This window comes from Alosa alosa, chromosome 10 (genome assembly GCF_017589495.1).
Source record: "Alosa alosa isolate M-15738 ecotype Scorff River chromosome 10, AALO_Geno_1.1, whole genome shotgun sequence".
Classification (NCBI taxonomy): domain Eukaryota; kingdom Metazoa; phylum Chordata; class Actinopteri; order Clupeiformes; family Clupeidae; genus Alosa; species Alosa alosa.
This window is the reverse complement of record NC_063198.1, coordinates 6,709,497-6,733,955: the sequence shown is the minus strand read 5'-3', so window position 1 is coordinate 6,733,955 and position 24,459 is coordinate 6,709,497. Positions and strand designations below refer to the sequence as shown.

The 24,459-nt window shown below is 47.3% G+C and overlaps 1 protein-coding gene across 1 annotated transcript in view; it reads right to left on the bottom strand.

Moving 5' to 3' along the window:
* The window catches only part of foxp1b (forkhead box P1b), a 172,696-nt gene that overhangs the window by 49,523 nt on the left and 98,714 nt on the right, over positions 1-24,459 (bottom strand). Inside the window, 1 exon segment of the mRNA XM_048253985.1 lies at positions 15,695-15,859. Coding sequence (XP_048109942.1) covers positions 15,695-15,859 — 165 coding nt within the window.

The window sequence follows — 24,459 nt, the reverse complement described above, 5'->3', positions numbered from 1 at the left end:
GAGAGAGAGTGAGTGAGTGTGTGTGTGTGTGTGTGTGTCAGAGGAACGACAGATGAGCAGGCTGATTTGCCACAGAGGCCTCCATCATTCCTCTCATGTCTTCACTTTTAAAACATTTACACTGGAGATAAACAGGATAATCAAAGTCACATTTGCCCCCCCCTCCCGCTTCGCTCCACGCATTGGACAGGGAGCCGGGTGGACGTGCCGAGCGTCGCAGGGTGTGTGTGAGTGTGTATGTGTCAGGGGTGGGGGTTGGGGGGTATGTGGGGGTGCTGCTCATAGCGATACACAGCAACTGTAAAAACAAAATCCCCGATTGCGTTTTAATTAACTTTTTAAAAGCGCACACAAACAGGTTTTCAGCGCAGGCCTCTGGGCCCGGGCCGGCGTGCTGTAAAACAAACAAACGGCCCCTGCCACGGCCTTTTCCCACCTAACAATAACAGCCCATCCCAATCAGCCCCGTAGCTGCCTTTCCCACAGCCCGCAGGATGCCCATACAGGACCCCAGGGCTCGGACAGCGCCAGGGCCAGCGCCAGCAGGGGGAGGTACGGGGAGGGATGCAGCCTGGCATCCCTTTACACGGCGGAGTGGGGTGGTACACTGAATGCCCGTCTGTAAAAGGGCAGAGATCAGTTTAGCGCTGATCTCTACAGGGCCAGACCACATCAAACCAGCCACACAAGCTGAGCTGAGCCCAGCTAAGCTGTAATGAGTGGGCAACGGTGGCACCCTTGTTGGTGATTCACCCCTCACAACTTCAGATGCAAAACTCACACTTTGCATGTCTGACTCACATCCGCAAGCCTAGCTCACACAGATCCTATCTACACCAAGCAAACACAAATGTTCTTCTAGACTAAGTATAAATAAAAGTGTGTCTTTTTTTTGCCATATGCAACTATTTTAGCTAGGGGAGGCAATTAGTACACACATGGACACACACACACACACACAATGTCTCTTACAAAACCCCTCAAACCTCAATGACCCTTGAAGACACTGAAGGTACTCTGGGTGACCTCATAGGCCACTCCCCCCTCGTGCAGATCACAGACCCACTTCACTGTGGGCCCACCCCACCCCACCCCAACCCCTCCATCACGCACCCCCACCTCTCCTCATTCTGCCAGTCGCCATGCCTTCAACTCAGGCAAACCGACCACGGCACTCCCTTCACCTTCCCCCAAAACTCCAGGAGCCCCCTCCCGTTGTCATCCCAGCCTGCACCCCACCAACGGCCTCCCCCACCCCCCCCCAACCCCCACCCACCCAAACTGTCACGCCAGCGACGTGCGCCACTGATTTGTGATTAACCAACTCAGCAAGGTTACGCAATGGCGCGTGTCTTCAGATGCAGTTATTGCAAGCCGGTTGAGATTTAATTAAGATCACACAGCCTCCAAAATCCCCCCTTCAAATGAGAATTTACCCAAAGACAATGGCCGACACATCCTCATGCAGATTGTTTCCATTCTCGCCGCACGCCGACAACACGCGCCTAATCCGCGTTTCCATGGCGGCAGACAAGGGGGTCCAACAAACTGTGTTGCTGTTTTATCCCGTGTGTGTGTTGTTGTCTTTTGTGAGTTGGAAAACTATGCTGTCAATTAATAACAACAGAGAGAGAGAGAGAGAGAGAGAGAGGGATTTTACCAGCAGCTGGCAAGAGACACTGGCATGGATATATCTGGATCTAACACACACGTCTGTTTTTATCTGGATGTAACATACTGAATTATTCCAAATCAACTTGAACCTTCCTTCTCCATCTAAGACAATCAGTTGAGGCAGTCCCTAAATGCTTTTATAATGCATTCTAACCAAGTTGTTTTAAGGGAGTCAGACAGACAAGAGGTGAAATTGCTGTAAAGTCACTGTCAATGTGTCTCTAACAGATCCAAGGCTAATTAAGAAAATAGTCTGCTACAATCACAATTTCGTAAGAAAAAAGTATCCTACATATTTTCCAAATGAAGTACTGTAGTGTACAAGATCAGTATTTTACGATCATTCAAAATCACTTATGAGCTTTCTTTTGGGAAGGACACGCAGTGAAATTTGACAGGATGCAGTGAGCTGCAACTACATTTATTTTTGGACCAGAGAGTCCACTTCTCAAAAATAAAAGTCCACTCCTATGATACATTAGGTGACCATGAACCAAAAAAAAACAAAAAACTTTCTGTCAGCAGCACGAGGAGGAGATCCAGCAGCTGGGACTCTTCATCCTAACTAAACTGTACCCCCCATCCTCTATTTCACCCACTTCTCTCTCTCTCTCTCTCTCTCCCCCCCCCCCCCCCTTTCTCGGTTTCACCCACACTACAAAGGCCGGCCCGGGCTTGTAAAGAATCTCCCAGCGCGGCCGAGCGGCTGCCCACTTGCCCCCTTAGACGCCATGGTGGTGGCGGTGGTGGAGACTTAGAGCTGGCCAGCCTGTGTCACGCTTTAGAAATGACAGGTGCTGGCAGGGCCGGCGCTTTGACAGGCCACTGCACAAATACTGTCCCGGGCCTCGGACGCCTAATGCACCACTAATGAACAATAAATCAACTTTGATTACAAACTGTCAAGCCAATCAGTCCGCACTCCAGTTCCCTCCCAAACCACGGAGCCCCACGCGTACACACACAAACACACACAAACACACACACACACACACACACAAACACACGCACAGCTGCGTGGCATTATGATCAACATGCTCAGGGGTTTAGGCTGTGCTTTTTCCTTACATCTGATCTGTACCTTTGAGGGCGAACAGAAAGAAGAACAAGAAGAAAAATGGGCAGCCAGCCAAAAATATTTCAACTTCTATCTTAACTGACAGCCAATAAAATCATCATCAGGGTTGAAACTCCAAAGTGCTCGGGGAAACCTGCCTTATTGTTTCACAGATGAAATGAGACCTGCAATCAAGGCAACACATCTATCAGGTTTACACAACCTGGTAGAGATGAATGAAAAACATGAGTAACCCTGAAAAGTGAAAAAAAGAAAATATAGATCTTTTTAAATTTATGATATGAATTTAAGTGATTCTAGTTCAGAGGAAAAACTCTGGGGGCTTCAGTATCATTAAAACTTAAAGGACTACAAAGACAATAACTGTCCTCAGACTAATACCTCAGGGGTGTGTGTGTGTGTGTGTGTGTGTGTGTGTGTGTGTGTAAGAGACAGCCTTAGAGACAGACTGAGAGAGAGAGAGAGAGAAAAAGAAAGAAAGAAAGACAGAAAGAAAGAAAGAAAGAAAGAGAAAGCAAATGCTTAAAAAAACTACCCAGGCTAAGACGTGTTAAGTTCCTGCCAAACTTCACCACCCATGTTTGTCAGTCTATCCTCTGTCCAACAGAACAAATAGGCACACACACTTTCTCTCTGTCTCTCTCTCTTTCACACACACACACACACTCACACACAAACACACAAACAAAGAGAGAGCCACACACACACACACACACACAAACACACAAACACACACCCCTTTACGGGAAGATATCCCTTGTTGACGTCTCAGATGACTAGCTTTAGATGCTGGTAATGGTGGAGGAAGTGTGAAATGTAGACCCCTGCTCCTCCAGTTTCTCTATAGTTTATAGCTTCAGGAGAGCACAGGAGAATAACCCCCCTCCACCTCCACACACACACACACACACTCCCCCACCCTAGCAGGACCTAACTGGCCAGAGCGTACATCTGATCACAGCACACATGTGCTCTGCTCTAACACACACATGGAGTCCACTTAGCACTAGTCTCCAAACGGCACTCTGAACATCAAGCAAAAGATCACTTTCAATTTCATCAACACGCCATACGATTTCAATTCAAATAGCAAAATGTTCACATGGTATTTAAAACATTTAAAAATAAAATAAAACTCAACTGAAAATAATGGTGCTAGTAAAATGAAATACCAAAAAAATTAAAATACATTTTACGCCTAAAATGGTCTAAATGATAAAACCTAAGGCAAATATGTTATAAAATTTAAAGAATTTAAAAGTAAAAAAATATCAAATATGTGCTGCACACAAGACCCATCTATTTCAGTAAATAACAGAAAATTAGCGAATAGCCATTATATACAAATACAATAAGAACACAGTGCAACAAACAACAAACTGATGCCATTTAGTAACATAACTACAATACCCACAAAACACTAACTAACAAACAAACAGTCACCACAAACACCAATACTAACACACACAAACACTGGGTACAAACAAGCAAATACATACATATCTACATAAACTCTTTACCTCCAACAAGTGCACAAGTAAACAAGTAACAACAGCAGCAGTCACTGGCCCCCTTGTCCTAACCTCTCACCGTGAGTGTCACAGTCCCTTTTTTTAAACAAACTGCATGATCAAATCCACCAATTACCAGCTAAGACACGGGAGCAACAAGAACACACCGCAGAGAGACGTTCCCTTTCCCCAGCGCCAATTAAATTGTCACATTTTACACAAGTAAGCTAGTAAAATTGTAGAATCAATCATATTGACAAACCTGACAAACCCCATTTAGCTGGCAGGGTAAACAGGGCGCTGGGCCGTACGGAGCTGCTCGGTGCTGCGAGAAAGCGTGCGTGAGACCGAGGGAGGGAGAGAGAGAGAGAGTGAGTGAGTGAGCGAGAGCGGGAGAGAGAGAGGGAGAGGCAACACGAGAGAAGGGGAGTGAGAGAGCGAGAGCGCGAGAGAGAGAAGCAGGCAGGCAGGCAGGCTAAGCGCTGCTGAGCAGTGGCATCTCCAGCTATTTCCTCGGGATACAGACAGATTGCACGCGCTAAGGTTGCTCCCCGGCTGACAAGATACTAAACTACCCAATCAACCACGCCCTTCTCCACCAATCACAACCAGCCCCTAAACATAATCAATTCAAATGGGCCGCACAATGAGACACAGCGGGGGCCCCCCGTTTGCAGGTGAAGACATGCCTTTGTGAGTGGGCCCCTTTAAAAAAAAGAGAGGAAAAAAAAATACACAGTTGAAGGCTGTTAACCCCTTGACCTCTGGCCGTGCCATTGAAACAATGGAGCTCAGGGAAAGAGAAGCCCTTTAATTAAACAACAGATAAGTAAACACAAGCTATCTGCGGGGTAGAAGAAGAAAGAAAGACAGGGAGAAGAAAGGATGAAGGAGGACAAAAAGGAAAACTAACTCTTTATCAGCGCTTTATTGTTCTCTTATGCAGAATTGTTTACAAGACCAGGACAAAGCTCTGACCCACATTTCAAACAAAACACGTGAAGTTGAAAAAAGGTTCACGTGATCATTTTTGTTCCCTGTTAATGTTTACTGAAAACTGACAAAAACAACAAATGACAACATTGTATTAGTTTGTCTATTTACTTGTCAAAATTAAACAATGGTGTATGCTGATTAACTGTTACCATACTACAAACATTGAAGAATACCAATTTAAGAAGTGTTCTAATTATATCTTCATCTTATAATTAGTGAAGTCTCCATTAAATTCGAATTTCCTTTAAAATGCAAAATTCTTGCAGTATTCCTGAACTTAAATTGCAGGACAACATCTTTCTGTTTCTTACTAGCACATCATAATTATTTATAGTCTCTATTACAACAATGTTATGAATAATTACTAATGGTATTTGTAGCACTGTAGAACCAGTACAGTGCATTAGATTTATTCTCAACATTATAATTATTATTTAAATGGTGCTGTTATACTCTACAGTACCTGCTGCATGGTGCTGGAGTACAGTAACAGAAACCGAAAGACTCTCAAAAAGAGTAATTAATCATCACCACATACAGTACAGAGACACACCCTCACACACAAACAAGCAAACACACACACACACAAACATCCTCATGTATTTGTAGATGGTTATGTTTCAGAAATGTGCAGGAAGCTACAAAGAGCTCTGCCCCCTGCTGGACAGATTTGTACTACACATCAGGGCAGCCGAGAAGACATGGGTTGCTTTTTTTTTGCTTTGAGTCATTTCAATCACTTCGTCTAAAGCTGTAACTTATTTCCCCTTTTACGAAAACACTTAAAAATTCAAAACTATAAATGTTACATTTTTATACCCACTGATACTGGCAGAAACAGTTACAACAACACCACCACAAACAACATAAAATGAATAGTCCATAAATGTAATAAATAGATTTATGTAAACAGGATATAGGTATTAAAAAAATGAGTGACAATGAAGACAAGAAACAGGAAGGGCAACTGTATGCAGATAAATCTGACAACACCACGGATGTAATGGCAAAATAACCAACAACCAGCTCTGCCTGTCAGGTGACCTATATAAATTATTGACTTAAAGACCTCATGCGTCAAAAGTGACAATTCCAATACATATCGTAGTGAATAATTAAATGGAAGAAAAGGCTCTTTATTGTCTCCCTGACACACTCGCAACGCTGCTCCTCCTCCGGCCACACGAAAACACCCCCCACCTCACACACACACACACACACACACACACACACACACACACACTGGTCTCTCTTCTGGCCACACCACTTCTTCTCCCCAGCTGTCTCCCTGGGGTGGCATGTCTGTATATTCTCAATAAAACACCTTCTTAGCAGTAATAGGCCACTGTTCTCATTTCAATGCTCCCAACGGCCTCATGATAAATTTAGCAGACACACAGTTCAAGCCTCGCGCGCTTCCCCCTTTGCACACTCTCGTCCTGATCCTCTGTCTCCCGCGCATGGAATAATTACACACAGCCACTGATGTGTTCAAACAAATGGTATGTTTTTTTTTAAACGTTTTTTCATCCCCTCCTCTTTCTTTCTTTTTTCATTCACTTCTTTCTTCCTTTTCTTTTCTCTGTGTCTGTCGCTTATGTACTAATCGTTAATATCTTGTTTTGAAGAAGCACAGGAAGGCACAAGTGAATTACTGCACCTACGAGAGTCACCAGACAGCACGGTAAAGCATTACTAATCTCTGCGGTGAGAGAGAGAGAGAGAGCGCGAGAAAGCGAGCGAGAGAGAGAGTGATATGAGTTCATGTCTCATCTGGATGCATGTCTGAGCTGATCTGACCGATAGCAAGGGCTGTGACAATGACTGAGGCTCACATTACACATTACCACAAATGCGCACACACACACACACACACGCGAACGCATGCATTGCACACATGCACGCACACACGCACGCACGCACGCACACACGCACACACACGCACACACACACGTACTGTACATACACACGTACACACACACACAGACACACAGACACATGCAGACACGCAGACACACACACACAACCACACAGTCCAGTGCAGTCCAGACATGTGACATTACCTTCAAGTGTGTGAACCCAATGGTGAACGTTTCTGTAGGTAGCCCTGGGCTTTCTTGGCTTGTGTGCCATGTTGTGTGTGGGAGGTATGGCAGGTATGACGTCAGGGCCTCATCTATCATCGAAAACATACATCTCACGCCTCTGTCTAAACTAATGCTATTGTTTACTGGAACAGGGCACCCAGAGCAGGTGTGAAACATAACAGCCGACAGCTGGTGCACTGAATATAACCTTCACCCGTAGGATCCAGCACCCTGAATGTCACTCATTTCATTAATGCTTAGGATGTGAGAGGACCTTTAACCTCTCTCTCTCTCTCTCTCGTATTTTTTCTCTCTCTCCAACTCTTCTTCTCTCTTTAGTTCTTTTTCTCCCTCGCTCGTTGGTTGGTCGGTTGGTGCGTTCACACGTCTCCCTCGCGTCCCTCCCTGTGCGCTCAGCAGCTACAAAATGACATCTGCTGATGCAATATGCTCTTGTGTAACTATTAAGCATGCATTTCATTGAGCAAAGGAACAGCATATGCTTCACCTCGTCGGTTTGCATGTTGTTGGAGGACTGCATGCTCATTTCGACCAGAGGAGGAGCACACCGTGCTTTGTAATTGACTAAATATTTCCTGTGCTGGCCCGCCAGCATGTGCTGGAGTTTGGCTTTCTTTGTGTTCTCTGTCGGGCTGTGGTTTTCAGTTAGTCAAAACATGAACTTTTTCACTTGGTGTGCCGTACAAATTAGGTGGGTGGGGGAACATTGTTTTCATTATATATTATTGTGATTTACTCATAATGGCTTGCTTTGAATGCCTCATCACAACATTTCGAGTTCAGAAATGACCAGAAACCCATACCGTCAATCGGGTAGATAACTGTTTTTTTTTTTTTTTTTTAATAGCTGGTTCAGCTGAATAGAGACTTCCTGTTTTCAAATGTAAAAAAAAAAAAAAATATTTTAGGGCATATGCCTACCAGAACAACATGAAAAACAGGACCTGAAAGTGACAAGACATGCGCAAGACACGCAAATGGATGAAGATATGCAAGGAGAGGGCGATCGGCCCGCACCGCTCCTCCATCATGGCCGCCAACTTCGCTCATCTGTTTTCCGATAAAGTCATTTAGCGCTTGATTTAGCAGCGGCAGGAGTTGCCTCTCCCTGTCCGGCACTCACGGAACCCCAACGCACACACACACACACGGTCCTGGTGGACATTCCTCAACTCCAGCGCTGAGCGGAAGCACTTGGGATAAACATTGTGGGGTGAACAGAAAACAACCTGTGTTAAATTACTACAGGGGGAAACCTAATAATCAATTCAGAACTGGCCACGCTCTTATTTCTGCCAGAGAGTGACTACTTTGTACAGAGACACACAGTTAAAACTAAATAAAACTGTTAAGGTCATGAGGTATGGAGTGTGTGTGTGTGTGTGTGTGTGTGTGTGTGTGTGTGTACCGGGGTTTTTTGGGGATGGTGGTGGTGATATGGGTGGGGGGGGGGGGGGTGGAATAAAAAACAATGATGGCTAAAGTTGTGGAATACAGATGTGTGAGCGACTGCACTGTGAACACAAGCTAACCTCAGAATGCGCGCACTAACCACACGGCCTCGCTGTGAAGCCGACGCCAGAACCCAGAGGTGAGCCACAGGAGGAGGGGAGCAGGGGAATCACTGGAAACAATAAACCTCCCACAGAAGGGTGGGGTGGTCGGGTGGCAGGGGAGGAGGAGGAGGAGGAGGAGGAGGAGGGGGTGCACGGGACGCTGGAGCACAAACGCTGCCCTGTGGCTGTGGGTGCTTCTCTCTCAAGCGTGATGTACAGTATGTGGCTTGGTGTACATCTATCCATTACCCCCCGAGGAAGCATGAATCACCCACTAACAACATACGGCTGACAACAAGACACTGTGGCAGCGAAGGATGCGAGGACACAAGACTAGAGGGAAGAGAAAGAGAGAGAGAGAGAGAGAGAGAGAGAGAGAGAGAGAGAGAGACGGGAGAGAAAGGGACAAAAAGGGAAAGGGAAAAGAGCATGAGAAAGAAAGAGAGAGAGAGAGAGAGAGAGGAAGAAAGGAGAGAGAGAGAGGAAGAAAGGGAGAGGGAGAGAGAGAGAGAGAGAGAGAGAGGGAGAGAGAGAGAGAGAGAGAGGAGGGGAGAGAGGAGCTGGAAGGCAGACGTCAGGACTCATCTAAAGAGGTCTTGAAAATGGCAATGTGGCTTTAAGGGCCGTGAGTGGAGTCAACACGACAGCCATCTGATGTCTGCGCCTTTCCCCCCGCGCGAGTGCGCGCCACAGCAGCCGACCGTCTGGAAAAGCGCGAGATGACTTCATTCTGACAGAATTACCCAAACCTGTTTCTAATACACACAGTACACATAATGCATTTTTACAATATGACAAGAAAAAACAAACCGTGAGGGTCGGAAAAAAGTGCTCTGCGCGGCCTGATCCTCGCTAACTGAGACGTGGAATCAGTGATATGTTGATCATTCCTGGCATGTGATATCACAGCAGGGTAACGAAGACAAATGAAATAAGAATTCATTACCACACAACCTTTTAGCTCCCTTCCTCTCTCTCTCTCTCTTCCCTCACATAGGGGAGCACATCTGTACGCACACCCACACAATTCGGAGTTTAAACGAACGCAGCATTTTAAAACAAACCGGCCGGGGACATGAACTAAACCAAAAGAAATGAGCTCAATCCACCTCAATCCTGACACAGTCCACAGTGGGTTAGATTTGACACACTTTCCCTGTTTTATTTTCTCTCTCTCTCTCTTTCGCTCCAGAAAATGGCCCCTGAGCAAGAGCGAGAGCAGTACACCGCTGCGTGTCCATGATTCCAGTAAATGATCGGACGGCCCGTGCCGGAGCGTGCGGCTGATTGCTCACGCTCCCAGTGTCCCTCTGCGGACCGCAGACGGCTGTCCACACGGGCGGTGCGGGCCTTGATTGCTTTTACTAATTTGAGAGCAGGGGACCAGTGTGGCCCGGAGTGTATCAAGCCGAGGCGGCGGCAACGGCCGGCTCCATTGTTCCCGCTATCGCAGCTGGCCTTCCTGCTTGGGATGCGGGCCAGAGTGTGACTGTGTGTGTGTGTGTGTGTGTGTGTGTGTGTGTCTGTGTGTGCATAGAGGGGGTGCGCTGTCACCTCATACCAACAGGCACCGGAGTGTGAAGACAGAGGGGAGAGGACATGGGCGGAGATGAGAAGAGAGGAAAACGGAGGATGTGAAAGGAGGAGAGGAGAACAGAAGAGCAGAGAGGAGAAATATCAGAGAAAAAGAAAAGGAGAAGGAAAGGAGAGGAGAAAAGAAAAGAAGAGAAGAGAGAAGAAAAGAGAAGAGGAGAGGTAAAAAGAGGATGAAAGGAAGAGAGGAGGGGAGAGGAGGAGAGAGAGGAAAGGAGAGGAGATGAAAGGAGGAGAGAGGAGATGAGAGTAGGGGAGAGGAGAGGAGAGGAGAGGAGGGGAGAGGAGAGGAGAGGAGGGGAGAGGAGAGGAGGGGAGAGGAGATGAGAGGAGGGGAGAGGAGGAGAGAAAAGAGGAGAGGAGGGGAGAGGAGGGATGTGGTGGGCCAGGCCTCTGCACGCGGGCCTGGGAGCTCTGGAGCGGCTCCAGCCTGTTCCAGCACCGACCGCGCTCTAATGACTTACAGATTGCAGCGCCATGGTGTACATGTGTCAGGACAATGCCACGGGTCCACAACAAAAAACAGTAGTTGGAGAGGAGGGGGCACACACACACACACACACACACACACACACACACACACACACACACACACACACACACACACACAGATCCTAAGCCAACAAATGACAGTGAGAGAGAGGCTGACAAAGATGTGAAAGAGGGACTAGAGTGTGTGTGTGTGTGTGTCTACTGTATGTCTGTGTGTGTGTGTGTGTGTGTGTGTGTGTGTGTGTGTGTGTGTGTGTGTGTGTGTGTGTGTGTGTGTGTATGCGTGTGTCAGAGAGATAGAAAGAAAGACTAGGAGGATGAAAGAGAAGGGGGGGACCTGCGGTATATCATGAAACACTTGTCAGGGGAGAGCCAATGAAGGAACAAGTAGAGAGGGCCGCCAGCCAACGAGAAAGACCTGGGGGGGAGGGAGGTGTGTGTGTGTGGGGGGGGGGGCTGGAAAGGTAAAATTTACACGGCTTTCATAGAGGCTAAAAGCAAAAACACTTCACCGTCTGACCTGCAGTTGCCCCCTACTGTGAGACCATGTGACTACAAAGCTACAAAAGAGAAGGTAGCATGGGGGACAGGAAGGGGGGGGGGGGGAGGTGGAGGCGGGAGGGGGAGTGTGTGGTTTCCTTGACTGAGTAGATGCTCACAACATAGGCTACTTGCTTGCTTTCACTTTAACTCTGCTCCCTTTACATGTAATATCCACAACTGTGTCAGATAACACCACCAACACTAAATAGCTCATTCCTCTAGGGAGGAACAATGCATTGGCACCCTGTAGAACACACACATCCTCCATCACAGAGGAACAACATGGGAACATGTGGCACAATGAGAGAGGAAGTAACGATAATGCACTAAAGGCCGTTAGAATTTTGTTTACCTGCTTATAATGCTGAGTCCTATAGATAGCAAGAACGCATGTTGAGCTAGCCTATAGAGAGGTGCAGCGAAACTGCCACAGCTGAACTATCATCACAGAGGGGTATCAGAGTGACACCAATTGACAGTAGTGCAACGATTCGAAATGAAGCCAGCTTGGTTCCTAACCACCACCGTTTCCACTATTTTTTTTCACACCTTTTATTTGAAGCGCTGGTGACAGCCAAGGTGGCGATGAACTGAGGCGGGATTTATTTGGAGGTACAATTAAAAAGACACGAGTCAGGAAGGGAAAGCTGCTTATTCTCAGCCCCATTCAGCCACCCTGGTGGTGGCAAGAGCATGTTGGCGCCCGACATAGCCATCCCTTGCCGTGCGTCATGTGGTACGGGGTGCCAGGTGGCTCGCCACTCTCCCATGATCCCTTGCAGCAGTGGGTAGTTAACCACGAGGGCATCTCTCTCTCCGTGGCTCCTTTAAACAAGGCTCGTTTTCGCCGCACACGCACGCTCGCACACACTCACACACTCCACTGCGAAAGTGGACTATCAGTGAGGGTCCGACAGAATTCTTCCCTAATTACCTATTTTTCCACTCTCGATCCCGCGGCTGGCATAATTAGTTACCTGGGGCTGCAATCCAATTTGAAGTGATGACAAGAAAGTGATCCATGAAAAAGTAATAAGTTAAATCCAATTTCAGCCTGCCACTAATTAAATGCACATGGAACTAATGACTCAGGCCCTACCATTCCAGTGATAACCATAATTAGCAAGGTGGGAGTTTTTCTCTCCCTCTCTCCTTCTCTCTCCCTCTCTCCCTCCCTCTCTCTTTCTTTGCCACTGCTAGGTGTAAACGGTGAGGGAAAGTGCCATGCGAGCTCCTTTAATTACTCGTGTCATCCCGACGCTAATTTACTCGTGCTTTTTTGACCAGTCAAGTGTGTTTGGGCTACACTCGAGCCCACAGCCCGCCGATGCGCCTGCTGGCAGATGCTTGCGTTCTTTGGTCTGACGGGCAGATGCAGCCAGCAGGTGCTTTCAAGTGACAACGGGAAGATCTACGGTTTGTTCGTTTGTTCACAGCGTTGCGAGAAAAAAAAAAAAAAACATGGGATGATCAAAACACGCACACGTGTTCAGATGAAAAACGACGCGGGGAACGCATTTCATTTAAGTCGACTTAACATGACTTTAATTCTCCTCAAACGATCTTCCAGGGTTCTCTTTGTAAAAGGTCTGGCAGGAGCAGCCTCCACCAACATTGATCCCTATCTTCCCATTAAAGTGACAGCTCTGCCACAGTATTGCAACAGAGTCTTTTGGTGATGCCTTTCTCCGGCTTGAGAGGGTTGATTAACAGGACGGTCGGTAAGGCGGCTGAGGAGGCCTACGCTGTTCATTAGACATCTTAGAGGGTCTTACATGGAGCCAACTCCCCAGCTAATGTTACACAGAGATGCAACCTTGGAGTGGCATGATAAACCAGCCGGTGAGTACAACACAGGTAAACCAAAGATACTGCACCTTTGACAATAAAATGTAGGATTCATTAGTATTTGGCATGAGGATAATACCCTTTGACTTTTTGACTGTCTTTTTGATTGTAAATGGCATCAACTAAATGTCAGTGCTAATATATAAAGACTTGTGATGAGTACAACGGTGGGTTGTATTGGAATGGGACTGGGCATATTTATGCTGCTGTAAGATGCCTCATTGCAGCTGTCCCACTCGCTCTATTTACCCACCAACAGCATCAACAGAGTATCAGCCAAGTAACCACAATGTGAACATAGTAGAGAAGGCCGTTGACAATCTGCTTGGATACTGCACTGAGCATATAAGCTTCACAAAGACAGCACAGCCGAGCAAAGAAAAGGAGGGGGAGGGAGACACACACAACACACACACACACGCACACACGCACACAACACACACACACACACACACACACACACACAGTCCACCACCCCAGCGTTCCTTTCAATAGCTGAGTGACAGGTTGGGCAAGCTCTCTGTATACATTAATAAATTAGAATTTTAATTTTGCCTTTGTCTGAGCGGGAGCACGGGGCCGGTTTCTTATGTACCAACAACTGCCCATGCGCCGGAATGTGCTCGACAGGCCCCCTTTCTCCACTGACCTCTGCTACACAATTCCCAGCCTGACTCGGGGAAACTGTTTGGTTTGATCCTTTCAACTTATTTGAATCTCGACAAATACGCACACAAGCGAAAGGTCACCACAGACATATTTCATCCTCTGGAGCTCTTCCCAAGACATCTGCACAACAAAGCCACTCTTTCACCACCTGACATTAGACCTAGCTGCTACAACAGCTCATTAAAACGAGGCCCCCTATGGGAAACTGGGGTATTAAATATTATATATACACACATACACTCACACACGCACATACACAGATCTACAGAATAGGCCCCCGTCGTATTAATTACCAAATATGCCCTGAAGTCGTTTGCGATTTCGCAGGGAAACAAACAACCCCTCCTTATTCAAACAGAGATACACATCGGCGGCTGTTTCCAACGGCCCTGCCTGAGATCAACGTAAATATTGCATCAGACACGGATAGCTGTTCTTATTTCAGACTGAACAACAACAACAACCGAATAAGCGAGGGGGCTTGTACCGGCAGAAAAATGAAAATGAGAAGAAGGGGGGTGTGGGTCCGGATTTGCTTTTTTGCATCACAAAGGGGCCTTCCAAATAAACGCCTCTCTTCAGGGGGGTGTGTGTGTGTGGGGGGGGGGTACTGGGGTGGGGGGGGGGTTATGGCTGCTCCTGTCTGCCCCCTGCTGACTGAGGCCGAGAGCAACAGCGTGCGGGGGGGGGGGGTGTGAGAGGGAGTGTGTGTGTGTGTGTGTGTGCATGACCGAGAGGGAGGGGTGAGTGAGAGGGAGAAGAAGAAATAGGAGGTAGAGTGGGCAGTGTCTCAGATCTCTTCAGAATAAGAAGACTGCCATCGTGTTCACATTCTCTCTTTTTCTCTCCCTTTCCTCTTCTCCTTCTCTCTCTCTCTCTCTCTCTTCATGTGCAGGTTCTCTTTCATCAAGCTGGAGTACAGTAGAGCCCTAGAGCACCTTGCAGGCTATAAGAAGCTCACAGCCTGCCCCAGTCTCTCCCCTCTATGGCTTTGACCAGCCCCTGTTCAAAACAAACTAACAACACCATGTTCACCTATTTTTTCCACCTATTTCTGATCTAGAGGCTCTGCTACATTTGGAAGTGGAAAAGAAAGACAAAAAGACAACAAAAAAGAGGACACCATCTACGCAGATGTCACACGACGTACACCTGACCACGGGGGCCCACTGGTAATAGACAAATTCAAGCAAACAACGTGCACAGCCCTGCCTTTGATAATTTCCTGTTTATGAAGTTGGCCTGGTACACTTTGTACTGAGACGCATGCAGTGAAGCAGCAAGACAAACAAACAATGCCGAGGAGAGACCAAAAACAAAAAGAAGAAAAAAAAAGAAAAACACACACCAGCTAAACCCTGGTGAACTTCGCTTTTTTTAAGGTTAGCTTTTGTTTAGTTTTGAAGCTGATATCGATGGTATGTGTCCATGTGACTGTGTGTGTGTGTGTGGTTTTATGTGCATGTGTGTGTGTGTGTGTGTGTGTGTGTACATGTGTGTGAGAGAGTGAGAGGTTTTATGTTGCACACAGTGTGAAAGACATTAACCATTAAAAGGGGTTTGTGGTGGGGCAGGAGCACTTGTGCTTGTGCTGTTTTGAACAGCCAATAGTTCTGCTACAGCTACCTGTAGTCCGGCTGGCTTCTCGCTGCTCTTAGGAGATTTAATGGCACCACTCTGCTGTTGATGAGACTGCTGCTGCTGCTGCTGCTGCTGCTGCTGCTGCTGCTGCTGTTGTTGTTGCTGTTGTTGCTGTTGCTGGAGGAGAATCTGGCGAGCAACTTGTAGAGCCTTTGAAAAAAAAGGGGGAAAACAAAAAGATAAAATGGATGAGAAAAAACAGCCACCCCACAAAAGACAAATATTTTTTATTGTGTTTTGAGACTTGAGACATTCCCCAGGGACCATCCTTATTGGCTTTTAACACAACAGATGTAACCCCGACGACAATGTGTTCTTGGCTGAACTGATACAGTTCTCTGCACAAACAGACTGTGCAAAGAAATGAAACAGAATACGTTTTTTTACCCCCTTCTGTCTTCTAGCTTCTTTCAAACAAATTTACATAGTTTCCTTTTGGTGGAACAAGCAGAACAAAAGTCTGTTGACCAAACAAACTTTGTGTGAAGAAAGCATGGGGTGTTGGAGCAAGACATGCGTGGGGTGGCAGACGTTGATAAACAGCCAACACATTTATTTTACTGGCGATAAGTGGAGCTCGAACTGGACAGGAAAGCTGAGAGAGGAACCACTAGCTGCTTTTTGATCCTGCTCTTCCTCCGTCTGTCTGACCCTCACCCTCCAATCCCTCGCTCCCTCCCTCCCTCTCTCGCTCCCTCTCTCCCCTCCAGAAAGCAAATAAAAGGTTTATTGCTGCTCCAAATATCTGTTAAAGGACACGGCCTTCTCAGTGGAAAACAAAATACAGTGCAGTCACATGTTTATTGCTCCAGCTACTCCCTTTTCCCTTACGATAAATAATCAAACATGCCATCCAGAACAAACAAAGCCCAAGAGCTGGGAAAAACAGCGCTCATGAAACCGACATTGATACCAAGAAAAGCAAAGCGCATGTTCCCACAGCGCGTCCGCCTGCCCGCCCGCCCGCCTCGGCTAGCCTCGCCGGACAGCCTTGCACCTACACCAGTAAACCATCTGAGTAAATAGGGGGTGGTGTGTGTGTGTGTGTGTATGTGTGTGTGTGTGTGTGTGTGTGTGTGTGTGTGTGTGTGTGTGTGTGTGTGTGTGTGTGGGGTGGGGGGGGGGATGGTGGTGGTTCTCATTCTTTCCATGTTCCTCAGACGATTACTCGTCCAATTAAACAAACAGTCCGGGGGCATGGCCAAAGAAATGTCGCCTCTGTGCGCTTGCTCGCTCGCTCGCTCGCTCGGAGCCTGCGCTCCCGAGGCCCCTTCGGTCAGCCCAGTCTCCTCGCCTCAGTGGAGGAAGCCTGATAAGTTTGGGTGATTGCCAAAGCGGCTGTTAGAAGAGAAAGAAAAGAAGAAAGAAAGAAAGAAAAAAAAAGCACTGCAAAAATACTGCAGATTCAAGACGGGAGAAGAGAGAGAGAGAGAGAGAGAGAGAGAGAGAAGGAGAGATGAAGGTGGTAAAAAGGGTGAATGAGAGGAAAAGAAAATATCCCAGCTGGAGAGGAAAGCAAAGGAGGCAAAATGAAAAGAGAGAGAGAGAGAGAGAGAGACACAAGGAGAAAGAGAAAGAGAGAGGGAGTGATAAGAGAATGAAGAGGTGCTCTCTGTAGTGACTCTGTTAGAGGCTCTGTAATAAAGAAGCTGTTGAGAGAGGAGGCCGGGTCTCTGGGTCTTGGCAAGGCCACACAGCTGTGCACTGGGGGGGGGGGCTAGAGAGAGAGAGAGGGAGGGAGGGAGAAATGAGTGTGTGTGTGTATGTGAGTGAGAGAGGGAGTGAGAGAGGAAGAGAGAGAGTATGTGTGTTTGCATGACCCTTCAAAAAGACCAAGATTGTGGGATGACATCATAAGGCAAGAATATGACCACAGGCTAAGGCCGGCCACTTCACTGTTTCATCCAGGCTGCCTTTGACCACTACACACTATACTACACTAAACTACACACACACACAGCTTATCAGATGGGTCTCACATTTCTGTACATGTCATAGGGCAAAGTTACAAGTGAAAGGAATTCATTCAAATTCTGGGAGAGTGTGTGTGCGTTTGCGACTGCCCGGCTTTGAGCTGTGTGTGTGTGTGTGTGTGTGTGTGTGTGTGTGTGTGTGTGTGTGTGTGTGCATGTACGTAGTGCTCCAAATTTCGTCTGAATTTCTGGAGGGGAGCCCCCTGCCTACACAGACACGCTGTTGGCCTTTAGTGATGACTGATCCTGCCTCCCACACAAACCAGCACAGGAACGGCACATGCAAAACCAAGGGGAAAATGGTGCTATATTTAGCAGAGTCAAATATGAATGGGTGACTGTACATTAACGCAAAAAGAAAATATGTTAAAAGTAATTACTGCAATCTGTTGTTGTGAAGGAGAACAATGCAGTCGTTCAAGAAGGATTAAAAGTAACTGAAGAAATGTCAAATCGAAATAGACTAGTTTGTAATTGGATGAAGTTATTCAAAGAATGGAGTCTACATGGTTGATCTTACAAGTATTCTAAATATCGCTTAAGTTAGACAAACACTAGCAAATGAGAAAGGTGTGGCGCAAAACAATGGGCTGTCTGTTGACATGAAAATCACCTCAAGCACAACTGATGACATGGGAAAGCTGAGAAATAAGAAAGAAAAAAAAATTGTTTGTCTGCGGTGTGATCAGTACAAGCAGTCGGCTGTGCCAGCAGGTGGGAGCGGCAGCAGGATATTTGAGTAAACAGGATGAGATATAGGTGTGGAGGCCGCATGCGGACGGAGACATATGGCAACCTGCGTGGCACAAACGCGCGCACCGCTAATCTTCCCAGCGCCTCGGTCAACAAGGCAATTTAATGATCTGCTAACACTGTAGCACGCCCTGTTAAGCGGCCTCCAAGCCACTCGGTTTGACATGCAACACAGTCTGCTGCTGCCATCTCTGGTGTCTCTCTCTCTCTCTCTTCTCTCTTTCTTTCTTTCCCTCTCTCTCTCTCTCAGTTTCTGTCTCTCCACACTCTAATCATGGGAGCTGAAGGTTTATGCACACATTCATTTTTCCCCCTCCAATTCATTGTTACAACAATACGGGGCTCTTAATGGCTTGTGTCGATGCAGTAATTCATGAGGGAGAGAGGGAGAGAGAGAGAGAGAGAGAGAGAGAGAGAGAGAGAGAGAGAGAGGGAAAGAAAGAGAGTGAGAGCGAGGTAGAGAAGGCAATGTGGGGTCTAACTGAGGTACTCTTAAGCACACAATGAGATGAGAAGTGGGATGAGTGGAAGGGGTGCCAGGCTGCGTTTCCGAGGTGAGGTTGGCTGGAGGCAGCGGAATGATTTGCAGTTTAACAAGGCGACTGTTGCTGCCTGGCTTTCTGTAGTGTTAATGTCTGCGCTAAAATAACCCATTGTGAGCTGTCACTGTGATGTTTACATAGCTCCCACACTTCTCCCCCTGCCCCCCTCTCTTCTCCCTCTTCTCTTCTCTCCCTCTCTCTTTCTACACAGAGGCCTACTGCTGTCTCCTCTTTGCCTGGAATTCAGGAGCGTTTGATCTCACATTCAAAAGGTAGCGGTGCTTGATCGACGTACACGTCGAGAAGCCGCTCCAGACGACACCGATAAACTGCCAGCAGATGACAGGCCAGAGCATCTAAAGCGCGCGGAGGAGGAGAAAAGGAGAGGAAGAGAAAAAAAAACGAGGGGAACAGCATGTCGTCCGGGGCACTACAATAGCACAAATCAAGAGACGTATTAGGTGGAACTGATCAGATACAAAAACAGTTCAAAGAGGGATAATGCTAACAGATGACTGGGTTACAAAAGGGAGGCAGCGCTCCTCGCTAGCTGCTAGCGGGACGGATGCAAATCAGGGGTGTTCTCTGATGGAATTATCTAGAAGAAAATATAAAAACATAGACAAGAGGGGGGGAAAGAATCAATTTGCTAGTAATGTACATGGAGGCTGTAGTAGATATGACGAAGTTGTCCTCTACGAGCCCCCAGTGACACACGTTACATGGCATGACTGACTCACAGGGGGAGCAGTGGAAGAGGGATTCATCCAGCAAGACATTTCACATCGGGCAAATCCTTCATTAAAATTCCTTGTTAGGATTATTTCTTGCTCAGGCCAGGCACGCGCACACACACACACACACACAGACACACGTACGCACCAAAAGAAACCCTCCAGGTATTATTTCTGATTAGAAAACACCCTGGAGGACCTGACAGGGCCTTGTCTTATCGCCAACAAAGCCGAAGCAACTTGGTATTCTTGTCACTCACAATCCCCTTTTTATTTCCTTTTTCAAATATGTTCAAAGTTCACACCTTCACCCCGTGTTAATGGGTCTGACTCAATAAACATCGAGCGGCTTATCTGCATCTGTTTTCACACCATATTAGTGCACAAAAAATGAGAGTTAAAAAGGAAGAGAGAGAGAGAGAGAGAGAGAGAGAGAGAGAGAACACAGGCTGCTCTCATGTCCCAGGGCTATCTAGCAGCGATAAGGGAATGGCTAAGTACTAGATGTCTTTATATGCAGTGTGCGCATGTGGATTATTTACAGACGGTGAGTTTCCCGCTGCTAAAGCCAGCTCTGGGTGCCTTACAAATCCCAGCTCAGAGAATTACTCCACTGAGAAGTTCTTTCTTTCTTTTTTCTTCCATGCACCCCCCCAACACACACACACACACACACACACACACACACACACACACACACACACAACACACACACACACACACACACACACACACACACACACACAAACACACACACACACACACACACACACACACACTCTTCACTCCCTCTCCATCATCCTCTCGCATTCATCCAACACCTTCACTAAATAAAACGCTTACAAATACCGACCATCGTGCTGTGGCCAAGTCACACAAATGGCAATAAATAATCTGGGAGCAACTTTGTAAATAAGAGTGTATACATGAAAAACAGGAGGGGATTTAACACCAGGAGGATGGAGGGTCTTAATGGGAGTTAGAGGAGGCCAAGGAGATTTGTCCTGTTTCAGAAGACAGGATGGAGGGAGGGGAGGGGGGGGGGGGGTCAGAAAAAGAAAAAAGAGGGAAAAAATGACAAAAGGCCAAAGAGTGTGGGTTTGTAACCAAGTGAGTGGTCTCCCTTCAGCCAAGGAGTCCGCCGGGAGCACTGCGCTGAAAAATGAGGGGTCTGGATATTTGTTCAGGCCTATCACGAGGAGAGAGAGAGAGAGAGAGAGAGAGAGAGAGAGAGAGAGATAGAGAGAGTGCTTGCTCTTGCCCAGTGCTCACCGGTGTCCTCCCCTCCAACGGCAGGCAGGGAGGACCTTGAATGTGAAATGGATTCAAACAAATTGGCCCCTAATTGCTGGGAGATGTGCGCGCAGGTGTAAGCAGATCCCTGCGGCCAAGGCACGGAGGAGACGAGAGGAGAGGAGAGGAGAGGAGAGGAGAGGAGAGGAGAGGAGCAGGGAGGACCAGCGAGGCTGTTTACTCAGGCACTACAGTTTATTAGGCAGGAGACAGCAGCTCTCCGACCGTCCAGCAAAAACACGGCTAATAGCGTAGTGCACTACTTACCGCTACTTTGTGCGAAGTCGTCGGCTTTCCTTCCCAACACACACAAGCACACACACACACACACACACACACACACACACACACACACACACACTCTCTCTCTGTGTGTTTGTCTGCAGGATCACATGACCATGTCCTAAATGTCAAGGTCATCTGTCTGACTTTCTGAGGCAGCGCCACACATTGCGAGTCGCCTAGCCTCGCCCTCAGGTAATCAGTACCCCAGTTCCAAGACGAGCAGTCTTAAACAGACCCAGCCAGAGCTCCTAACACTTCCACTGCTGCCAGCCACCCACCCAGCCAGAGACTCCTCCTGTGGCCACATCTCTCCAGTTCTTCCACCTGCTTTGGGTTACACATTAATAATCGCCCACAAAGTACTTCAGCTGCCTCCTCGCAGTGGCGTCAATTTGGCAAAATTGCCAGCCATAGTCGGGGAAGAGAGAGAGAGAGAGAGAGAGAGAGAGAGAGAGAGAGAGCAAGAATGTAGAGAGAGTGTATAAGCCACACTGTGTTACAGATTGGGGTGACAATCACTATGTTTTTCGCAGAGGTGATGGGAGGCATTTGATGCACCAAACACCAACATGCAGTGAGAGAGTTGGCTTACTGTATGCGCCGTTTCTCTCTTTTCTGTCTTTCGCTCTAATTGAAATGCATATGATAACACGGTACATGGGCTAAAGTCTCGCACATGCGTGAGCGGACAAGCGACAAGGGATCACGTCTATTTATATTAATTGCATTTTCTTCTTCTTCTGGTCGTGTTTTTTTTCTCCCTCCTCCACCGCCACGGATAGGTTTATCTGCAATGCAAAGCAGGGAAGGTTGGCTTTCCCGTAAGTATATAATTAATGCCATTTCCAAAAAAGCCTCTCCCGTATGGTAAGCAGAGACCTAGGCTCAAACCCCGCGCATCGCAGGCCCTCAAAAACACGCTCTCCATCTACTGTTTAGATTCCCAGACTAATTCACGTCGAATACATAAATAAATCAACGTTTTGTACCCCTACTTCAAACCGTTATACTCCCCCCTTTTTCGCTTGCTGCTCTGTTCAACTAATCTATTAATATTTATGACAACACTAAACATTTCAAATTGCCATGTTTAAACAATATAACAGCACAGCGTGCAATTATATAAGATGCAAGCTGACTTCAATAAAAATCCTATTCTGTTTTGTCTTCCACCCGCCACACGCCCCTTCTCCAATCACAGGTGATGTTCCGCCATGACAAATGTTTTCTTTCCCCCCTTTTTTATGTAAAAACGAGTGAAAGGGAGCGAAGTTATTAAACACAAGTGCAGTGTTGGAGGCGGACGCTGTGGTGTGTGACTGCTGATAGAGGGGCTGTGTGTGTGTGTGTGTGTGTGTGTGTAGGGCTGGGGTGGACAGGCTGGTGGGGGTGAGAGTAAACATGATCGCAGATCTCTGTGCCTGGTACGGCAGACTGACCCAACCCCCACCCCCACCATATCCCCCCAGCCAGCTCAGCCCAGAAGGTCAGCGCTGCTATGCAGGCCTGACAGATTCCGTTTGCAGTGGGCCCACAGTTTGTTTGGCTTCCCCGAACCCGCTTACCAGCAGCTTAACAACAGATGGCAAGAGAGGACCTCCATTTCGAGGTCTTCACTGAAAGGACACACACATAAACAAACACACCACACACACACTCACACACACACACACACACACACAAGCATGCAAACAGACAATTGGATACCCAGGCACACATGGAGACACACACATCATCTCTCACAACTTCCCCCTCACACCAAGACACACACTTTCTCAGGATTAAGTACAAAAATGTATGCTTCCCCTTTCGTTTCAAATTGAGGCTGGCTCATCTCATTGTTTAGAAGATGATGCTGCCAACACAGACATATAAGAAGTTGCCAAAACGAACATGCGCTAACACGCGCACACACACGCACACACACACACGCACACACACACACACACACACACACACACACACACACACACACACACACACACACACACACACACACACAAACACACACAACACACACACATCCATTCATCCATATACACAGACAGAGACACACACTAACCGTTTAGCCCAATCATACACAACTGCTCCTTAGTTTGATTCAATAAAAGGCGCAAATCTTTGTGGTGTAAAGGTGTTGCCTGCCTCCGTTGGGGCATTATTGAATGAGCGGTGTGTTTATTGCTGTTGCCAAGCGGTGTAAACTCATAAACACCCTCGCTGCGTACAAGAGAAGCTGTCAACTAAATATTGTTTCCCCGCGCGAGTCGCTCTTCCACGTCAATTACGCCTTTCAACGTGGCGGCCTCAGCATGATGGAGTGGCCGTAAAAATCATTCACATTAATACGCCATTGTGCATCTGCCGCCAAAGGTAATTAAAGAAGTAAATGATTCATAAGAATAGGCGTATTAGCCGTTGAACGCAAGGCAAGAGGGGGTCGCCTCATGAAAATATGTACCATTAAGATACGGCATTTTCATATTCTAGTAATCAGCTCCACTAGCCTGGCGCTGATTTAATCCACTTCACTGGTGGAAGTCTATCAAGGAGAGGGAGGGAGGGAGGGAGGGAGGGAGAGAGGGAGGGAGAGAGAGAGAGGGGGGGGAGAGGTATAGAGAGAGGGATAGAGAGAGAAAGAGAGTCTATGCCCACTGCCTGCCAATCACCCCACCATTCCACCAGGGATGCCACTTCCCCAGCACGGAGGGACCCTGGAGGAGAGAAGGAGGAAGAGATGATGCTGAGGGAAGACTGATGAGGGGCTGGAGTCATTTAGACATCCACACTAAACATACAGAGAAGAGAGGATGAGAGGAGAGAAGAGAGGAATGGAGAAGAGGAGAGGTGGAAGAGGGATTGAGATGAAAGAAGAAGAGGCAAGAAGCGAGGGGAAGAGAGCGGATGAATGGACAAAGAGGAAAGAGAGAGAGCAGACTAGAACAGAGAGGAGCAACAAGAAGAAAAACATACACATAAATAAATAATCAAAAAAACAACATTGAGAACAATGCAGGCAGGCGCCCGCATCCCCACTCGCTGCCCTTCCCTTTTCCTTCCGAACATGCGACGCCTGGGGATGCCCACCACGGCATTCTCCTGCAATTTCCGTCGACTCGATAAAACACGGAAAACGGTATGGGCATGCCAACTGTGCTGGGTATTTAGAT